This window comes from Canis lupus, chromosome 8 (assembly GCF_048164855.1).
Source record: "Canis lupus baileyi chromosome 8, mCanLup2.hap1, whole genome shotgun sequence".
Lineage (NCBI taxonomy): Eukaryota > Metazoa > Chordata > Mammalia > Carnivora > Canidae > Canis > Canis lupus.
This window is the reverse complement of record NC_132845.1, coordinates 54,940,385-54,959,573: the sequence shown is the minus strand read 5'-3', so window position 1 is coordinate 54,959,573 and position 19,189 is coordinate 54,940,385. Positions and strand designations below refer to the sequence as shown.

The 19,189-nt window shown below is 42.5% G+C and overlaps 1 protein-coding gene across 2 annotated transcripts in view; it reads left to right on the top strand.

The window, feature by feature from the left end:
• USP31 (ubiquitin specific peptidase 31) overlaps positions 1 to 17,801 on the top strand; it is a 71,126-nt gene extending 53,325 nt beyond the window's left edge. For both annotated transcript variants that reach the window (XM_072836165.1, XM_072836166.1), the window contains exons 14-16: positions 5,745 to 5,903; positions 7,378 to 7,530; positions 9,623 to 17,801. In XM_072836165.1, the coding sequence (XP_072692266.1) occupies positions 5,745 to 5,903; positions 7,378 to 7,530; positions 9,623 to 11,193 (1,883 nt within the window). In that variant the 3' untranslated portion in view covers positions 11,194 to 17,801. The remainder of the gene's footprint in view (positions 1 to 5,744; positions 5,904 to 7,377; positions 7,531 to 9,622) is intronic.
• The last annotated feature ends 1,388 nt before the right edge of the window (positions 17,802 to 19,189 follow it).

Here is a 19,189-nt window from a genome sequence, read left to right as displayed (position 1 = left end):
CTTGTGACAGGGTTATTTTTGCTTTAAAATCTCCCTTTCTCTTCTAGTAGGCACTGTGCCAACTTTGAGAGCAGTTCTCATCCTCAGGATCTCTGTCCACAAACAAAAAATGAAAATTCTTCCTTCTTTTCTTGAGTTGGATCATCCAGTAGCTGTCTGAACTGACTGAGGAGGGGTGCATGCAGACAGCACTGTCTGGGCCATTGAGGGCTCACTTTGGTTACCTCCCCTGCACTCCACTCTTGAGGTTTCATTCTACCTCCTTGAAATTCCAGCTTCTCCCTTGAGTGATTATATGAACCAGTTTTATACTGTCTTTAAAGTGACTTCAAAGAGTTTTCTCTTTGTTTTAGGGCTAAATTTATTTTTCATTTTTAAAAGTTATGTTCATTATCTAAAATTTGTAGACAAGAGAGAGAGAACAGTACCATCATCCTTAGGCTCATCACTCAAAAATAATGATTGGTAACTTTTTAAAAAACATTGTGATTAACAAACATACCAAAATTTACCATTTGAACCAAGTTTGAAGTGTGGAGTTCAATGGCATTAAGTACGTTCATGTTGTTCTGAGGCCCTCACCACCATCCTTCTCCAGAACGTTTTTCTTCTTCCCAAACTGAAACATTAAACAGCAACTTCCTTTTCTCCTCTTCTCCCCAATCTCCTGGTCACCACTAGTCTTCCTGTTTCTACGAATCTGATTACACCTGGAATCTTCTATAAGTGGAACCATATAGTATCTGTCCTTTTGTGTCTGGCTTAGTTCACATAGCATGTCTGTAAGATTCACCCATGTTCTAGCATGTGTCAGAATTCCTTTTTTTTTTTTTTTTTTTAAGGCTGAATAATATACCATTGTATGTAGGTAACATTTCTTCTGGTGTTTTTTTTAGATGTTTTGGCCATTAATTTACACAGTCATGATTGTACTGGTAGGTTCTATTTAGGTGAACATTCATGGAACATGTCCTACTTAGCTTGCCCTGGGCTGTCAGAGGCACATCAGAAACAAATAGGCCTCAACCTCTGTCTTCCAGGAGTGTACTCAAGTAGGGGACCAGATAATATGTAAGATCAGTAACGTGTAATACGTTCTGTGGTGGAAATGTGTTTGGGCAGTAGAGGAAGGGCCTGTGGGAGCATGGTCAGAGTGTATCGGAGGCACAGGAGAAGCCATGGGGATGGTAACCTGCTGCTTGCACTTCAGGACTGTATGGGCTGACAGGGAGATAGACAGTAAAAGTATCAGAATCAGAAGCGCAATGAAGTGCAAGTCCTCCATGCATTCCCTGTATCCCAGTCTTCATGCTTACCATTATAATAGAAGTATTTGGATGTTGGTGCTTAATTTTTATAAACACTGTTTTTCATGACCACAGAACATTCTGTTGGTGGAACTCTAGTTTTATATAGGTGTTCCCCATTGTTGAACATGTCTATTGTCTCTGGTGTTTAACTTTTTTTTTTTTTTTAAGATTTTATTTATTCAAGAGAGACAGAGAGAGAGAGAGGGAGCGGGAGAGAGAGAAAGAGAGAGAGAGAGAGGCAGAGACACAGGCAGAGGAAGAAGCAGGCTTCATGCAGGGAGCTTGATGTGGGACTCGATCCCTTAGTCTCCGGGATCATGCCCTGGGCTGAAGGCGGCGCTAAACCACTGAGCCACCCGGGCTGCCCTGGTGTTTAACTTTAACTGTAACACTGATGCATATCTTTTAGTTTATATTCCAGTTTTGTATTTCCTTGAGACTGAGTCTCAGAGCTGGAATTACTGGCTTAAAGACATGTGTGAACCTCAGGGGAGCAGGCAGGTGTGGGGACTCTTCCTTGGACATTTATGTGTGTGGGGGAGTCCACAGAGCACTGCTGTTAATTTGGCAATCTGTATGGGTGAGTGGCCAGGACTTGGATTTTTGCTTCCTTCAGACTCAACGCATTTCACATAGGTACTTCCAGGGACTTCCTTTCTTCCTGAACTCAGTGCTTCACGCAACAAAATTCAGGGTGCCATTGACTCATAAAGGTCAGGGGAGGTGGAGGAGGTTGGGCTTCACCAGTTAGTATTTCAAATTCTGTGAGACACTTCCATTAGCAGCTAGCTCCAAAACCCCCGCTCAGCAGGCTGAAGAAGCATGTTGGGCTCCTGAACCCCTCCACCAATGACTGCATACAGTAATCTTTTATTCTTGAAACCCTTTTAGTTCTTGCAGTACTTAGATGCTGTAGGCAACAGTTATTTGTGAGAGGAATTATACCAATTCCAAGTATTATCTCATACTGGAATGGTTTGTTTTGCCTCTGCCTGCCCTGGGAAGCACACTCAGGGAGAAAAATGAGAGAAGTTGAAGTCCATAGAAGACAAAAGTTAAATGTTAATTAAACTTTTAGATACAGTTTACTTTATATTTTGGTTTATTTATTATTTTTTTTTAATTTTTATTTATTTATGATAGGCACACAGTGAGAGAGAGAGGCAGAGACACAGGCAGAGAGAGAAGCAGGCTCCATGCACCGGGAGCCTGACGTGGGATTCGATCCCAGGTCTCCAGGATCGCGCCCCGGGCCAAAGGCAGGCGGTAAACTGCTGCGCCACCCAGGGATCCCTATATTTTGGTTTAAATCAAATTTAAAATCTGATAAGACTTTATGTCTTGTAGATTTTGTGTTTATATTTTATGGGGCCCACTTGTATAATAAATGTCATGTATCTGATTGGATATTTGCCTTTGTGGCATTACCAGTCATGTCTTTTCTTGGATACTGAGTCATAGAATTATATACTCTTAGACTCTTCAGATGGAAAGGATTTAGAGATTATTTAATTTCACTGGGTAGCAGGTATAGTAGCACCTTTGCCTGGGTAGTGTTCACCTAGCTTCAGCTTTGGTAAAGAATGTGTCTTCCTTTGATATTGTTTCTTGGGAAAATAATGCACTTTCTAGCAAGAGAGTATTGAGAAAAATAGGACAGTACTGGATTCTAACCTATCATGTTACTCTTTGTATAGAATGGACTTGGGAAAATGCCAGAAAACCTACAGGTACTTTGGAGATAGCACAGTTTGGAGATAGGAGCATGGGCTAGAAGCTAGACACCTCATCCATGCTCTGTGACCTACAGCAGGTGACTTTATATGAACTTGGTGACTACACCGGTGATCTAGAAGTGCTTGGGCCTGCCATTCAGGACCTGTTATTCCCTAGGAAGAGCTTAGGCACTGTCTGCATTATTTCCCCTTTTTGATGCCTAGGCCATACCACTGCTTTTCTGATATATAAAAGTGTAGGGTTTTAGTTTAGACAACATTTTAAATGCCTTCACTTGTTGAATTAAAGATGAGTTTTTAAGTTTTCATTTGGAATTTTATTTTGCACTAGTTCAGGCTGTTAATCACATGGTTACGTGTATGTCTAACTTGTGGTTTTGTTTTGTTTTTTTTTATCTTTTTTAGGATTTTATTTATTTACTCATGAGAGGCACAGAGAGAGAGAGAAAGGCAGAGACAAAGGCAGAGGGAGAAGCAGGCTCCATGCTGGGAACCTGACGTGGGACTCGATCCCAGGTCTCCAGGATCACACCCTGGGCCTAAGGCAGTGCTAAACCGCTGCGCCACCCGGGCTGCCCTATGGCTAACTTGTGTACGGATTCTAATTCAAACTTCTATGATGAAGAGCCTGCCTATTTTTTTTTTTTAAATTTCCAATTTTTTTTTTTTTTAAAGATTTATTTATTTACTTATTCAGAGAGAGCGAAAGAGAGGCAGAGACACAGGCAGAGAGAGAAGCAGGCTCCATGCAGGGAGCCCGACGTGGGACTCGATCCTGGGTCTCCAGAATCACACCCCGGGCTGCAGGCGGCGCTAAACCGCTGCGCCACCGGGGCTGCCCTAATTTCCAATTTTTAATGAGTCAGTACCTTTGTAAAAATATCATAACAGTGTCAGATTGCTATAAAAGTTTTTAAATGCTTATCTCAGTTTGGGTGCTTATCTTGCTGTGGACCAGGACCAGTCTGCGAACCACCATTTAAATAACACTTGTCTAGAAAACATTTGAGAAGCTACTGCCAGGAAGAAAAGCAAGTAGAATTATTTTGTAAAAACACTGTTAAACCATTAATGATTTACTGTGCTGCCTTAGTTGCCATGATGTGACTGAGAATAGACCACCCTGAAGAGGAATAGATTGATGCTAGTGCTGGGCTGCTCTGTCTCCTTCTTTTTTTTTTTTTTTTTTTATTTATTTATGATAGTCACAGAGAGAGAGAGAGAAGAAGAGAGAGAGAGAGACAGGCAGAAGGGAGAAGCAGGCTCCATGCAACGGGAGCCCGACGTGGGATTCGATCCCGGGTCTCCAGGATCGTGCCCTGGGCCAAAGGCAGGCGCTAAACCGCTGCGCCACCCAGGGATCCCTCTGTCTCCTTCTTTTAGGGATGTCCCACTCCAGAATAGCAGCCACCTCACCAGCCGGGTCATTTCTATTTCACACCTGGCCTGACACCAATGACAAGTTGCTGTTTAATCAGGTGCCTCTATTGCTGCTTCTCTCCCCTTCTGGTCTTAGGGGTCCATAGCTGTACGTGATTTCCCTCCCCATGATCAAAAGATTCTTATTCTGCTCTTTTTGGGGACCTATCTGGTGTAGCCCTCCTTGCCTGGGTGCCTCTCAGAACCCTATATGCCCTGTCCCTGGAGTGTTCAGCTAAATATTCTAGCACTCATTTATTCTTACTCCAATAAATGGGTATTTTTAGAAAGTGTGATAAGAATTGTATCCCTCTGGATCAAGCTTATCACACCCTTTGAAATATCCTTACAAGATCATGTGGTTTCCAGGAACACTGAGTTCTTGTCTGCTTTTGCTGGTACTTGAGTGGTCTTTCTTTCTCAGGGCTTAGAATTTGAACTGAAGAGAAACATGCATGCATTTATGAGCTCAAATGTTAGTTTGCCAGGGAACTTTCATGGATGCATTTTTTTGTGCTACCCTTCAGGGAAGCAGGGTGGGGTAGTTTAAGTGTTAGCTCAGAGACCAGATACACCTGAATTGAGCTGGGCCCTGCCCTTCACCAGCTGCTTGACTTTGGGGAAACTGGTTAATCTTTTTGAGCCTCTGTAAAATGGGAATAATAGTAGAGCAAATCTCATAGGATTAACTGAGAGGTTTGGCACATAATATATGCTAAACAAATAGTAGCTGCTTTTAGGATTAGTATCATCATTTCTAGTTCTATTTTCTATCTAATAAATGCTAAAATGTGACAACATACTTAAATCAGGGTTTCCCAGCCTCAGCACTCTTGACAGCTTGGCTGGATAATTCTTGCCATGGGGACTGTCCTGCACATTGTAGAATGTTTAGCAGCATCCTTGATTACCCACTCAATGCCAGTAGCACCCTACCCTCTAGTGTGACAGTCAAAAATGTCTCCATTCATTGCTAGATGTCCCTACAGGGGCAAAATTGTCCCAGGTTGAGACCCACTGGTTTAAATAAATGAGTATATTGTGTTTTCTAAGATTAAATAGAATTTTGTCCATTTGGAATAGTTTAGAATTTCTCAAAAAATTTTGCCTGAGCATGATAGGCCATTTGGATTTTTTTTTTTAAATCACTTTGTGCATTATTATGTACAACCTTAAAAAGCTCTTGAATTAATTATATAAGCCAAAGCACTGGTTTGGACAGAGTGGAGTGGCTGGTGCCCACCGTCCCTGGTCCTCATGACAGACTCTTTTTTGGCAGCGTACTGTAAGAACTCTGTGGATGGCCTCTGGTACTGCTTTGATGACAGTGATGTGCAACAGCTATCAGAAGATGAGGTTTGCACACAGACAGCATACATCCTTTTCTACCAGAGGCGGACAGCTATTCCATCATGGTCAGCCAATAGCTCAGTGGCAGGTAAGACCAACTTCTTCTTTGGCAGTTTTTTCTAGAACAGAAGATTATAATTAATGGTCCAGAGAACTTCTCCACAAGGTCTCATTACTCTTTTGGGTTGATCAGATAAATTCTCATATTTGCATTTAATCTAGAAACCAAAATGATTGCAGTCAAGGAAATAGGAGTGGAATCCACAAACCAGCAGAGTTCCCATGGAAGCCGGGAGAGCCTGTCTCAAAATGAGGTTGCCATGTTTGCTTGTGGAATGAGTGAATGAAAAAAAGCAGTATAGCATGCTATTCTAAAAGCAAGAAGGAATGAAACTTGGCTTTGCCATGTTTTGGTTGGATCATCTGGGAGCACGGCCCATCCAAGCCACATATTTAATCATCTATAATGTTGGAGTACTAATAATACCTGCCTTATGGGGCCATTCTGTGCATCAGATTAGGTCAGTGTATGTTAGAGCCTTTTAGAAAAGGTATGGCACCATTAGAAATGTTTTTTTTTTTCCCCTGTGAAGTCGGACTGTTTTGTTACAAGGGTTGAAGGCTATAGTCCTATTAGATGGGCTGGGTAGCTGGATAGGGTCTAGTCTCGATGTAGCCACAGATAGTCCAGACAAGGTGATGCATGCTTCTTAATGCAGAATTTAAGAGACTGTGGCTGAGGACAGGGATATGGTAATGTGGGATCACATTAGAGAGTATTTACCCTGGATCCCCTAGAAGCTTGCGAGGAGTGGGTTTGAAGCTACTGAAAAGGAAGCACTGCTGAAGCAGAGTGACCCTCTGTTGGAGTCAAGCCCCACTCAGTATACCTGCCTTTCTATAGCCGCTCACTCCGTTAAGACAGTGAGCACTCCAGTGCTCTGTGCTTTCCCCCAGTGCTTTCCAGAGCCTGAGATATGCTTGGAAACTGCACCCTCTTGAGGTCTACTTGAGTCGTGTTCTCCATTTCAAGAGCATTTTCTGTTGCTCCAGAATATATTTCAGGGCATCCCTGGAATGGACTTACAGGTTGGCAGATAGCCTGGGTGTGTGCATGTATTTTGTATATTAATATTGTGAAAATGACTTAATGATTCCACAAAGCAGTGAGACTAAGAAGATAACGGAGCACTGCTGCTTTTGTTTGCTCTGTGTCAGAATTTTTCCTGTGTGTGCTTAGAGCAGTGCCCGGCAGTAGGTACTTAAAAAATATTTGTACAACTAGTATGAATGATTCTGTTGTCATCACTTTAAGACTTGCACTTTGCATTATGAAGTGTCCATGCCTATACTTGGATTTTGTTACTATAAACATGTGTGAGAGTCTGCCCTCCTTCTCATCTGAATGGGATATTCAAGCAGGCACAGCGTGGGGTCTAGGAGTGAGTTATACTGACATTGGCCACCTCCCAGCTTGGTAGCAGCACTTTCCTGAGAGTGTGTGCCAAGCAGCTGGCCCAGGATTCTGGCCTGACCTCAGTGCCTGCTTCCTTTTCCTACAGGCTCCACGAGTTCCTCCTTGTGTGAACATTGGGTGAGCCGGCTCCCGGGGAGCAAGCAAGCCAGTGTGACCTCCGCAGCTTCCTCCAGACGCACCTCCCTGGCCTCATTGTCTGAGTCGGTGGAGATGGCCGGGGAGAGGAGTGAAGATGATGGTGGGTATGGGTTATGTAACACATTTCCAAAATGGTGTCTCACAGACATGGCACAGGGTCCCTCGTACTTAGAAACTAAGCCCCAAGAAGACTGCGGGAGAAGGTAAAAGAGCTGCGTAGCTGTGCATTACAATCATAAGTGCCATTTTCTATAAACGGGGTCATTCGCTTTTCCTCTGTGACCTCTAGGAAGACTTTCTCCTACTTCATTATTTTCCATTTCTAAGGTCTAGTGTGGAGGCTGGGGCTTTAACTCTGTGCAAAAATGTGTATTCGTTTCTTTGAAAGTGCTTTTCAGAGTCACTAAAATCTGTAAGGGGACTCTGCAAGGTGGTGATTTGCTCAGGGCCACCTGGCAAGGAGGAGTCACTGTGTTGACTCCACTCTGCTTTGGACTTCCTGACTCGTCTCCCCTTTCCACCGTGGTTTCCTTTAGAGGAATTTGTATCGTGTTCTTTTGAGTACAGAAGCACCTACAACAAAAACTCTTGCCTCTGCATAAAGATAGTTTTTAAGAATTCTGAAGATTGTCACATGGCAAAAACTTGGGAAATATGATACAAATAGAACTGTGTTTTTGTTGTGTTTTTTACCTTTCCTTACCACGTGAGTAATAGCAGCAGAACCCATGGTTCTGACAGGAACCCCAGGTGGTGCTGGAAGGATCAGGCAGTCCAGGCAGTGAGGCAGGGAGTAGGTGAGAGTGAGCTCAGCTTCTCTAACGAGGACGGTGACTCATCTCCCAACAAGTCTCCTTCTGCGGCTAACATGTCAGTTGCTGTAATCTGCGTCTGGTGACGGTTGATTGTAAGAACTCAAAGTGGAGGGAAACAGCAGGAGCCTGGAAGGGGCCGCCTGGCCCTGGAGGTCTGTGTCCTTGCAGCTCCACGCCTGCTCTCGCTTCTGGCTTTTTGCCTCTGCATTTGTAAGTTAACAAGAGTACTTAGCTGGAATTGCTAAGCTCCTGGCATTTTATGGAAAACTGGCCAGTGAATCTTTGCTTGTTTAAGTAGAGGTTTTTCTCAATGCAGCCTTTAAATTTAGAATTCACTGTTGTGTTAACAGTAAGCTGGTTTGCCCTTGGTCTGTTTTTAGACAGAGTAGTTGGTGAAATCAGGATCCTCTTAAGCATCATCATCACAGTGGTACTGGGTGGTGCCCACAGAATAGAGTCTGTCTCTGAGGATCTTATCTGGACAGTTTTATAAATACCACAGCTACAGGGCCAAGTATGTATGGAATTGAATTTAGAATATTTTCTTTGGAAGGAAGTTTTAAGCTACTCAAAATAGAAGTGTATAGTTCTAATTATGAACTTTTTCTTCAGAAGTTTGAAATCACTCAGGATAAGAGTGTATCATCTCTGGTTCTTTCCACCAGTCTGCTGTTATAGGCCGTAATTACAGGCCAACCTGTATGTGGCATTGAGTCAAGGACAAGAGTTTGTGGTTCTGGTATTAACTCTGCCTCTGATTTTGTGTAATCTCGAGCCCACTACTTGACTTCCGTGGGCCCTGCTGGTTCTTAGTTGAAGAAGCCAGATCAGTAGCTCACATTTACTGAGCGTCTGTGAAGTGCCAGGTGGGCACAGGACTTTTAGGACTTTATTTAGTTCTTAGAGCAGCCCTGTAAATTAGAGCAAGGGTCAGCAAATGACAGCCTATGGGCCAAATTTGGCCCCCACCTTTATTTGTAAATAAGGTTTTATTAGAACACAACCACATACACCCATTTGTGTATGTGTCTTCTGTGGTGTCACTTCATGCTGCAGTGACAGAGTTGAGTGGTTGGTCCACGAAGCCTAGAGTATTAACTGTCTGGGCCCTTAAGTCTCTCAATTCCTGATGTACAGCAAGAAGGTAAAGGGACCGTTTGCCGATCCCTGAGTTAGAATGTCCCTATTTTATAGATAGGGGAACTGGGTCCAGAAAAGTTGAAGTCATGTGGCTGCTCCTTGACTCCAGATGTGCTGGCTCTGAAGGTCACGCTCCTGTCATTCCAGGCTTGCCTTCCTCCCTTCTTCAGTTATCTTAAGGTGTTGCTGGGACATGTTTTCAGTTTAACTTAATGCTATTTTCTCTGCTACATTCAGGCGGTTTCTCCACTCGGCCATTCGTGAGAAGTGTCCAGCGTCAGAGCTTGTCATCCAGATCTTCTGTCACCAGCCCCTTGGCCGTTAATGACAATTGCATTAGACCTTCTTGGTCCCTGTCCGCTAAGCTGCAGATGCGCTCCAATTCTCCCTCCCGGTTCTCAGGGGACTCTCCGATCCACACCTCTGCCTCCACCTTGGAGAAGATTGGGGAGGCAGTGGATGACAAAGTCTCCATCTCCTGCTTTGGCAGCTTGCGGAACCTTTCCAGCAGTTACCAGGAACCAAGTGATAGTCACAGCCGACGTGAGCACAAGGCTGTGGGTCGGGCCCCTCTGGCTGTCATGGAAGGTGTGTTCAGAGATGAATCAGACACCCGCAAATTGAACTCCAGTGTTGTAGACACACAGAGCAAAAACTCAGCACAAGGGGATCGTGTGCCCCCCATCTCCGATCCATTTGATAACAATAACCAGATTGCTTATGTGGATCAGAGTGATTCTGTAGACAGCTCTCCAGTCAAAGAGGTGAAACCCACAAGCCACCCGGGCTCCCTCACAAAGAAACCAGACAGCACAGCCAAGAGATCCCCCAGTTCCAAAGGCGCTTCTGAACCAGATAGAAGCTTGCGGAAGGGGAGACCAGTCTTGGCAAGCCAGGAATCATCTCTTTCAAGTACATCCCCTTCTTCTCCTGTTCCTGTAAAAGTTTCTGTAAAGCCCTCCCGCTCCCGAAGCAAAGCAGATTCTTCTTCCAGGGCCAGTGGACGGCATTCCTCCCCTGCCCCTGGCCAGTCCAGAAAGGAGTCCTCCCCCAAACCCCAGGACTCCGTGTCATCTCCTTCGCCCCAGCGGCAAAAGTCTTCTTCCTCCCTCACCTACACCGCTTCCTCTACATCTGCCAAAAAAGCTTCGGGCCCTGCTGCAAGGGGCCCCTTCCCTCCTGGGAAGAGCAGGACTTCAGACCGGAGCTTAAGTAGAGAGGGCTCCAGGCAAAGCCTTGCTTCGGATAGAGCCAGCGTTACCTCTAGCTCTAAACCCAACTCCCCCCGGGTGAGCCAGGCCAGGGCAGGGGAGGGCCGCGGGGATGGAAAGCATGTCAGGAGCTCCTCCATGGCCAGCCTGCGTTCCCCCAGCACGAGCATGAAGGCTGGTCTCAAGAGGGACAGCAAGTCGGAGGACAAGGGGCTGTCTTTCTTCAAGTCAGCCTTGAGACAGAAGGAAACCCGGCGGTCAACTGACCTTGGCAAAACAACCTTGCTCTCCAAGAAGGTTGCTGGGAGCTCTGTCAAGCTGGCTGGTAAGAGTGGCATGGACGACAAGGCAGAGAAAGGCTACCAGTCTCCAGGTGCCCAGCAGCCAAATGCAAGTACAGTTGGAAAAGAGCAGTTTGTCTCTAAGGACCCTGCTTCTGCTAAACATTCCCTGCTGTCTGCTCGTAAATCCAAGTCTTCCCAGCTAGATTCTGGAGTGCCCTCGTCTCCTGGTGGCAGGCAGTCTGCTGAGAAATCCTCAAAAAAGTTATCTTCTAGCATGCAAACCTCTGCACGGCCTTCTCAAAAACCTCAGTGATGTTTCTGCAATCCAAGTGTTTTATCTGTAAAGATGTTTATTTATTTAGAACCCTTTCCCTCCCACCAAAGCCCTCTATGCTTTTGTATGTTTTGGGTCATGTGCCTGGTGTGCGTGTGTGTGCGTGCGCGAGTGTATGTGTGTGTAGAATTCAACTGCAGATTGTTAAAAGCGTCGCCTTATTCTGCCATTGAACCAAATAACAGCCATAGGCAAAGCATTGATACAAGCTAACTGGAATAATGTAGATGAGACCCTGGGCGGTCCCTTTAGCAATTGTACATACTTCTTTCTAGAGAACTCTAATGACTTTTGTTGGACACTAGGGTTTGGAAATCTGTGAACCAGTTAAGCTGTCATTAGTGTGTGCTGTAGAAGGATTGGGTTATTTGACTTGGGTTTCATCTGAGCAGGATTTGTCCTCACAGCTGATTGTCGTGTGGCACCAGGAGCTCTAAAAACTGTGACACTAACAGTGAAACCAACAAACCGAGAGAAGACTTTGCTTTCTGCACTTTGGCCCCATCTACCAGTCTCTGTAAAGGGCAATATTTTAACACTAATGTTTCTCAGGTATATACTCAGCTAGTCTAGAGTGGATGCGCATCAGTAAAAGGGTTAATGAAGGAGGTGGCCTGTGGGGTGACTGTCATTTCTCTGACTGCCACAGATAGAAATTTCTAGAGGTAGGAAAGAAGTCTTTCATACCTTCATGTCTGCACAGATGTATGTATCATAAGCTGTCTTGATTCTTAGGATATGTCCTAAGAGGTGGCACATTTGGACAGCCAGAGAGCCAGTCACTAGTTCATTTTGTTTTTCTTCTAAATTTGCTACACTAAGGCCTTTGGGATTTTGAAATGCAGTAGAGCAGTTAACACATTTGAAAGATTCCTGGAAAAAAATGGATTCTGAACTGGATGCATGAATCTGTACCATTTTCCTTCTCTGGTGTTGCCTTTTTCTGTGTTAGAAGCTGAAAGCTCCATGCTGCCTTGCGTGCACATGCCTGTGTTTCTTGTAACTTGGAGAAGAAAGAAGTTGCCTAATGCCAAAAGTCAGTTAGTTGATGGCGTGTTGAAGCAATGTGTGACACAGTATTACGTGTGTACTTCTGATCCTGCCTGCCTGTCAGTCAAAGTTGTAGATTGCTTTTCAGTAAGTCATTTTTTTCTTTGTGCTTAAGATTTCATCTCTTAACCAGAACTCAAAAGTAGGAGTGGGGCATGTTCCATCTGGCATTGTCAGTGCAAATTACATTTCTTGTTTAGAAAACAAGAGAACCTCACAGAATCTCACAGATAAGCAAGATATGTAGTTTTTCAAGCTTTCTAGAGGTATCCTGGCTATTTATAGCCTTTTTTCCCCCCATTTTTATATTTTTTTAAAATGTCGAGAGTCATGGTCCTGATTCTCTTTGAATTGCATTTGTCACTTTGCCATGAAGTATAGCATGCTAAGTTTATATGCTTTTAAATATTAACTTTTTAAAAAAAAATTAAAGCCTTCCAATTCTTCCTGAACTCTTGGTGCACAGATCCATTTATAACCTTCCTTTTCAGTATTGCTGTGTGTGAAGTAGTTAGAACACATGCACATGAATAGTTATGAATTCTGCACTGCCTTCCCCCCCCCCCCCCCCCGTACCTCTTGGGAAGTATTTCCCATAGGTTTCTAACTTTATTTTGCTGCTATTTTGAGCATTAGCAGGTAACTTGCAAGTCTGGAAGCCATTTATGTTGAGGATAGCTAGAATTTTAGACCCTTGCAATATTTAAGACTTAGCTCCTCAGCCTTGTGAAAGCTACCATAGTGCTCCATGAAGTTCATTGAACGTGAGCCTGTTGCCCTGTGCGCTTGGTCCTATACTCACCCCTTCACTAGGTGTCCCTGATTCACTGCACAGGCGTCTGGTTTCCCAAAGCAGCATTCCTCTCCTCTGCTGTAGTGTGACTGTGTAAGACCGGTTGCCATCAGTGTTGTTCCTGCCTCTGCGGGGACACTGACAGCCCCATCAGTGTTTGGCCACTGCTAGTTTTTCAGTGTCACTTTTATTTCCTGGAAAAGATACACCAAGTATGGGATCGTCAGTACCAGGAATCGAATGTTTGTCTGATTGGAGCTTCTTGTCTTTCTTTGAAATAAGTGAATATCCTGTGAAATCTATCTGAAGCTCTGCAATAGCCTTGGAATTGAGTTTGACTACAAAAAGGATTTTAATAACACCTTTCTCTAGGGCTACTATCAGTTAAGCATTAGTAGATTGTAGTTTAATTTTCATAGTGGCAAATATTTTTATTCTCGAGTCCTCCAGGAATGGATTTTCCATTATATCTAGTGTTTTAAGCAAAAACAATTCTCCAAATGTCTTTAATTTTCCATGGGATCTAGAAATAAAATTTAAGCATCTGTAAACTATATGTCTATGGAGTTTAGTCCCCTTTTTTGGATATAAATGAAAAAAATCAGGAAGTGTGGCATTGTCTAGGCATCTTTAAGCTGTTTCATTTCTGGCCTTGGTAAATAATAAAAATTACATCCCTAGCTACAGGTACAACCTTTAAGCCACAGAAAAGGATATTTGCCCAAAAGTTTGGAGATGCTCTTTGAGGTGTGGAAGATCTTATTGGAAAATTATTACTTGGTTCAATTCAGTTGTTTGGTAGGCAAGTTAGTTGTTTGGTAGGGACTTGGTGTTTGCTTTGTTTTTTATTTTCCCAGTGATGTTTGGCACATTGAGCATATCTATGCTTTGAGGTTAAAAATTATCTGCTAAGGATGGTGGGCCTGGGTTTCTGGTTGACAACTAGGTGGGTCTGAGTAGAGCAGTCATTTCCTGGTAGGCACAGAATAATCCCTGACAGTAGTGCTGTTCTGTATTGTTTTTTGCTTTTAAAAAACTTTTTATTTTTGATTTATTTTCCTGTGAACATCCAGTGCACTGAGATTATGTCATTCCTTCAGACAGCCCTGCACCTTGCCTCTGTAATCCCTTATATAATGTGGAAGCACAAAGAAACCGTTAAGCTCACTTCATCTCAAGATCACCTCCCAGCCCTTATGGTTTCCCATCCTAAAAGCAGCCTAACTGAAAAGAATACCTTGCTGGACCAATAGAAACGGACGTGGGAATATTTGTGGTCTGGTAAAATATTGTAATTTGATATGAGGCTGCCCTCAACCCTTGTAATTATTCTTTCCTCATTCATTGATTCATTCATTGATTCATTCATTGATTCATTCATTCATTCTGCAAACGTTCGTTGAGGGCCTGCTTTGCTCGTAAAGGCGAGCAGAAAGCATCAGGAATTTGCTGTAGCCGAGGAGCCCTGGGAGCGCAGCTGATGAGCCAAGGGATGCTTGTGATACCCCAAATGGAGTGACGGTCCCCGACCCCCGAACAAAGAGAGCAAGTGGATTCTGGTGAACTGGCCAAGGCCTGTGGTCCTCTTGAGCAAGTCTCTCCTGTTCCGGAAACCAAAAGTGCCCTTCTTCATCTTTGGAGACATTTTACTCTTACATCTACTTTTTCAGACTGAGCTGTCTCTGCTACTTAGGGGTTGAAAATCCATTACAAAGTCACTTTCCATTAGAATTTGGTCATCCATGTTTGTATGAAACAGATATGGGGATGGGGGGGCGGGGGACAAATTGCCATCCCTCTAAAGAAACTATCATGGAAAAAACTAGGGACAGTATGTAAAGGAAGCAGCAGTGGCAGCCTTGAGGAAAAATGGAACAGAGAAGAGCTGTGAACAGAGCTCACTTATTTCAAATAAATGTGTTTTTAAAAATAGATTGACATATGATGTTACATTTCATTCTGACAAATTACCCAACAGCTAAAGTTGTTGTTTCCTACATAGGTTATCAGAATTATTGAATGTCAAGATAATTAGTGTTTCTGGGTTGGATTTTTGAGATAGTTACAGAAATCATAAGCACAGTTTCAATAAAACATATTCTGTGAGGTGTGTTGAACTTGTATTATTTGGAAGTAAGAGCAAAATTTGCTGACAAATCAGTGCCTATATCATAAACATAAAGTAGCTGTTACTGTGCAGACTGGTCATCTTTACTTTCATAAATGGTACATTATTGTTAAACTTCACTACATTTTTGGGAGGGAAATCCTATGCTTTCTTTAAATGAACACTTAGTATTTCACACTGCCTTTTAATCAACTTTCATAGTGTTTGTTTTGCAGCTGCAATTTGAGCATGACCAGTCATTTTTTTCCCCCAAGTAATGAAAACAATTTTGCATGGCCTCCGTCTAACCCAGAAAGCATGTTCTTACAACCTATGCAAACAACTAATAAAAAATACGCTAAATGTAAATTTTTAAAAAGGCAATTCTTGGATTATGGAGCTCTATTTTTGAATTTGTAATTTTTTACATGTGGCTTAATCATCAGTACCGAAAAGCATGAATGTGTTTTCTTGTTTTGCTTTGCACATGTTTCTCTTTGCTGATTTTTTTTTTGATTGTTGGCAAGATTGTATGTAAAATAAGTATTTTGCAAGCAGGAGTGGAATTGGATATGTTGAACACACACGGGTTTATATACTGTATTTAGCCTGAAGACTTTCCTAAAGTATTTTGTTCTAAAAATAACCTGCCATTTTTTATAGATTTTAATTTTTTATATCTTCTAGGGTTCTATCGTGGTCACAAGAAGAGAATGTGGCTTCTAATAGTGCTAACAATTTTAAAATGCTTTTGTAGAGACTTAAAGGTGTTTTGGAAAGCTTTGGAGCTTCCCAATCACTGGTCACAATTAAGACTAAGCTCATGGAATTTATGGTAGCATTCTACAGTGGATTAGGTTATAGATCTATTTCACATGCATTTAAAACTGTTATTTCCCAATTTTGGAGGGAAAGGAGATCCACTGCAGGCTTAGGAGGCTTTTCCAAGTCTCATACACATACTCTCCACAGGATTCTGTTAGGCCTCTTCTGAATGACTTGTCTGAGATTCTGATACTCAGCATTCACTAGAATCATCTAGAGAACTTTTAAAAATGCCTGGGTCCCACTCCCAAGCTTTTGATCTAATTAGTGTAGGGGCAGGTCCCAGGAATTGCCATATATTTTAAAGCTCTTGGGGGTTTCTAATTTCAGTCAGAATTGAGAGCCACTGTGCTACACTGTCCCTATGGTGAGAATCACTGCCATGTGAAGCACTCAGGAGTGACTCAGACTCCTGTTTCATTGGAGAGGAAGTAAAAGATTGAGAACTACTGATACTAATATTCTGTTTGAAATAAGGGAGCCTTTCTGATTTGAGGCCCTATTTGGGTGCTTGGAACACTTGCCAGTCTCGTGGGATCTGGTGCTCTTCAGTTTGCTGGAGCAGTCAAGAGTCCCCTGTAGGGTGTGCATCCTTCACAGAGCCTTTTTTCTGGCTACCACCACAGGGCCAGACCCACAGGGGAGTTGGGAAGTCACTCTGAGTTAGAAAATGCTGAAGTAAAACCTTCATGGCCTTGGAAAACCTGTTCCTGATTTTGATAGAATGTCTCCATAGTAATTACAATAGCAAACTCGAGGCTGCCACCTAATTTCCTAGTTAGCTCATTCTCTACTTATCCACAGTGTCGTTTTAGGAGTTGACTTTTAGTTTAAAAACAAATGTGAAGCATTTTATTTGGGAGTCTTTGTTTTGGTAACCCTCTGTTTTTTCAAGTAATTAAAAAAAAATAATATCCAAAAATTTGGCAGTGTATGTTACCTATGGAGGCAAATGAAATTTAGTTTTAATCTGTGGTGAGCTGAATGCACTTTAAACATCTTCAAAGTAGTCTGCTGTGCTTCTCAGGTGGTTTCATCCTGTTGAGCATTATGCTGCCTACAAAAAAAAAAAAGAAAGAAACAATTTACCTGGTATTTTCAACATTTCAAGGAATGAAATCTAAGTAAAAATCCAAGTTGGAAATCCTCCTTGAAGCAGAGTGGCCTATTGTGGTGAAAATGAGGTGTGAAGTTGCCTAGGTGCTATTCTAAGTGGCACGGTATAGTACCAAATGGGAAGGCAGTTCCTATGTTTTCTGAAGCTCACATTATCTTTGTAGGCCTTTCAAACATGTATTTGTGTTCCCTATCGGTTTGCTCACCAATTGTGCCTCTCACCACTGGTTAAAATCAAATTCAAGCCCCATTATAAAAATAGTTTCTTTAGCAAACTCTTTAGTTTTACACTGGAATTTCTGTAGTTGTCTTAAAAGCTGCATGTCCTGTCACTGTACACAAAATACTTTGGTATTGTTCATGCACCATTCATAGTGATTTCTGTATAATTTTCTTCTTTAGTTGTACAGTAGTATGGAATGCAGATATCTTTCCTTGAGGCTGGAAGAAAAGTGTATCATACATTTTAAATTATTTTAGAACAAGTGCATGAGATATGTCACTGATTTCTGTTATTTATTTGTATGTTTTATTATTCAAGGTGTATGCACTTTTAAGAAGCAAAATTTATATTTTTATGTTTAAAACGTTTTATTTCTGGAACAGCAGTTGATTATATAGTATACAGTTGGAATTAAGAGAAAAGTGGAAAATGTAACAAAATATAATAAATTTATTACATGATGCCCTCTTTAAGCCATATTCCTCTTTCTCCCCTTGCCAACCTGTATCTTTTTGGTGTTGACTAGCCTTGGAAATTAAGCAGAAATTATCTGTGTACCACACTTATCTCTACAAAATGCTTTAAGGCCACAGTGTTAAGTGAAAAAAAACAAGTTACAGAAGAATATAGACAGATACTCTATATGTAAAATTTTAAAGATATCACAATACAACGATGCTTTAATTTTCACAATCAGGGATTATTATTCCCACTTTCTCCAAGCGGTAATGTGTCCTAGGCCATGGGGCTGGGCAGGAACTCACAGTCTGGCTCAGTTCTAATGAAGGAGCCATTCTTTTCTGGTCTCTCTCTTGCCCCCAGATAACCTCTTTTTTAACCACCGTGTTCTGATAAAATTTTTCTGGCAGTCTTTTATTTCCCCTCAGGACAGGACTCCCTGTTGAAGATGTCACATTACTTATGACCACTTGGGGGCACCAAAGATCGCCACCATCAAATGTAGTTTAAAAGTCTAATTGCGTTCTTCACCTCTCTGTTGAAATGCTTGTTCGTTATGAGTTGAGTGCATTTTCAGTGAGCAAGGGTTTCAGTTTAGATAAGTACCACTAAGCCATCATTTTTCCTGGAATCTTAAATGCAGGTCATAGAGAAGAGCTTGTTTTCTATAGCACAGCATGATGGTTTAGGGTTGGGGCAGAGAAACAGTTCCTAACCAAGGGCAGGTATGAGCCACATGCCCTAAAACCAAGGTAGAGCACTTACAAACCTTTCTCATTTTAAGTAGTGAAATTTTGCTTTAGAATCCATAAAGAGTTTAACCATGTAGTACACCAATTACTCAAGAGGCTTCATTATGCCTAAAAGTACCTGTCATAAAGTACACACATTTAATAGTTACACAGGTATTTAAGGGTCATTTTGTCTGTCTCCATAGAAATGAACAGTATCTCCCCCTGTACACTTTCCATCCTCTGTCAGTCTTCCTGGAGAAAGCAAAGGCATGATAAAGCCACTGGCCCTGAACCACATGTTCCTGTGTGCCCAGGGAGTGATTCTAGGCCACTAGCTCTGCAGCATGGGGCTTAGGCCTATTCCCCACCCTCAGTGTCCCCTTTCTCTTTCTTTTTTTTTTTTTTTTTTCCCCTTTCTCTTTCTGAGGCGTGCTCCTGCGTTCTCCCCAGTAGTGATTTTGGTTTTCTTTTTTGCAGCCCTCTTCTGGTCTCAGGCATCTCTGCACAGGTCATCTCATCTAGCAGAACTCCCCTCTCTAGGTGGGTTGGGTCTGCTTCACCTAGAACCCTCTGGAATTCAATCTTGATTTGGTCTGGTCTTAGCCATGTTTCTCATTCCCTACATAGAGAAACAACAGGGGCTCTCTCCCAAAGCAATAGGTTTTTGC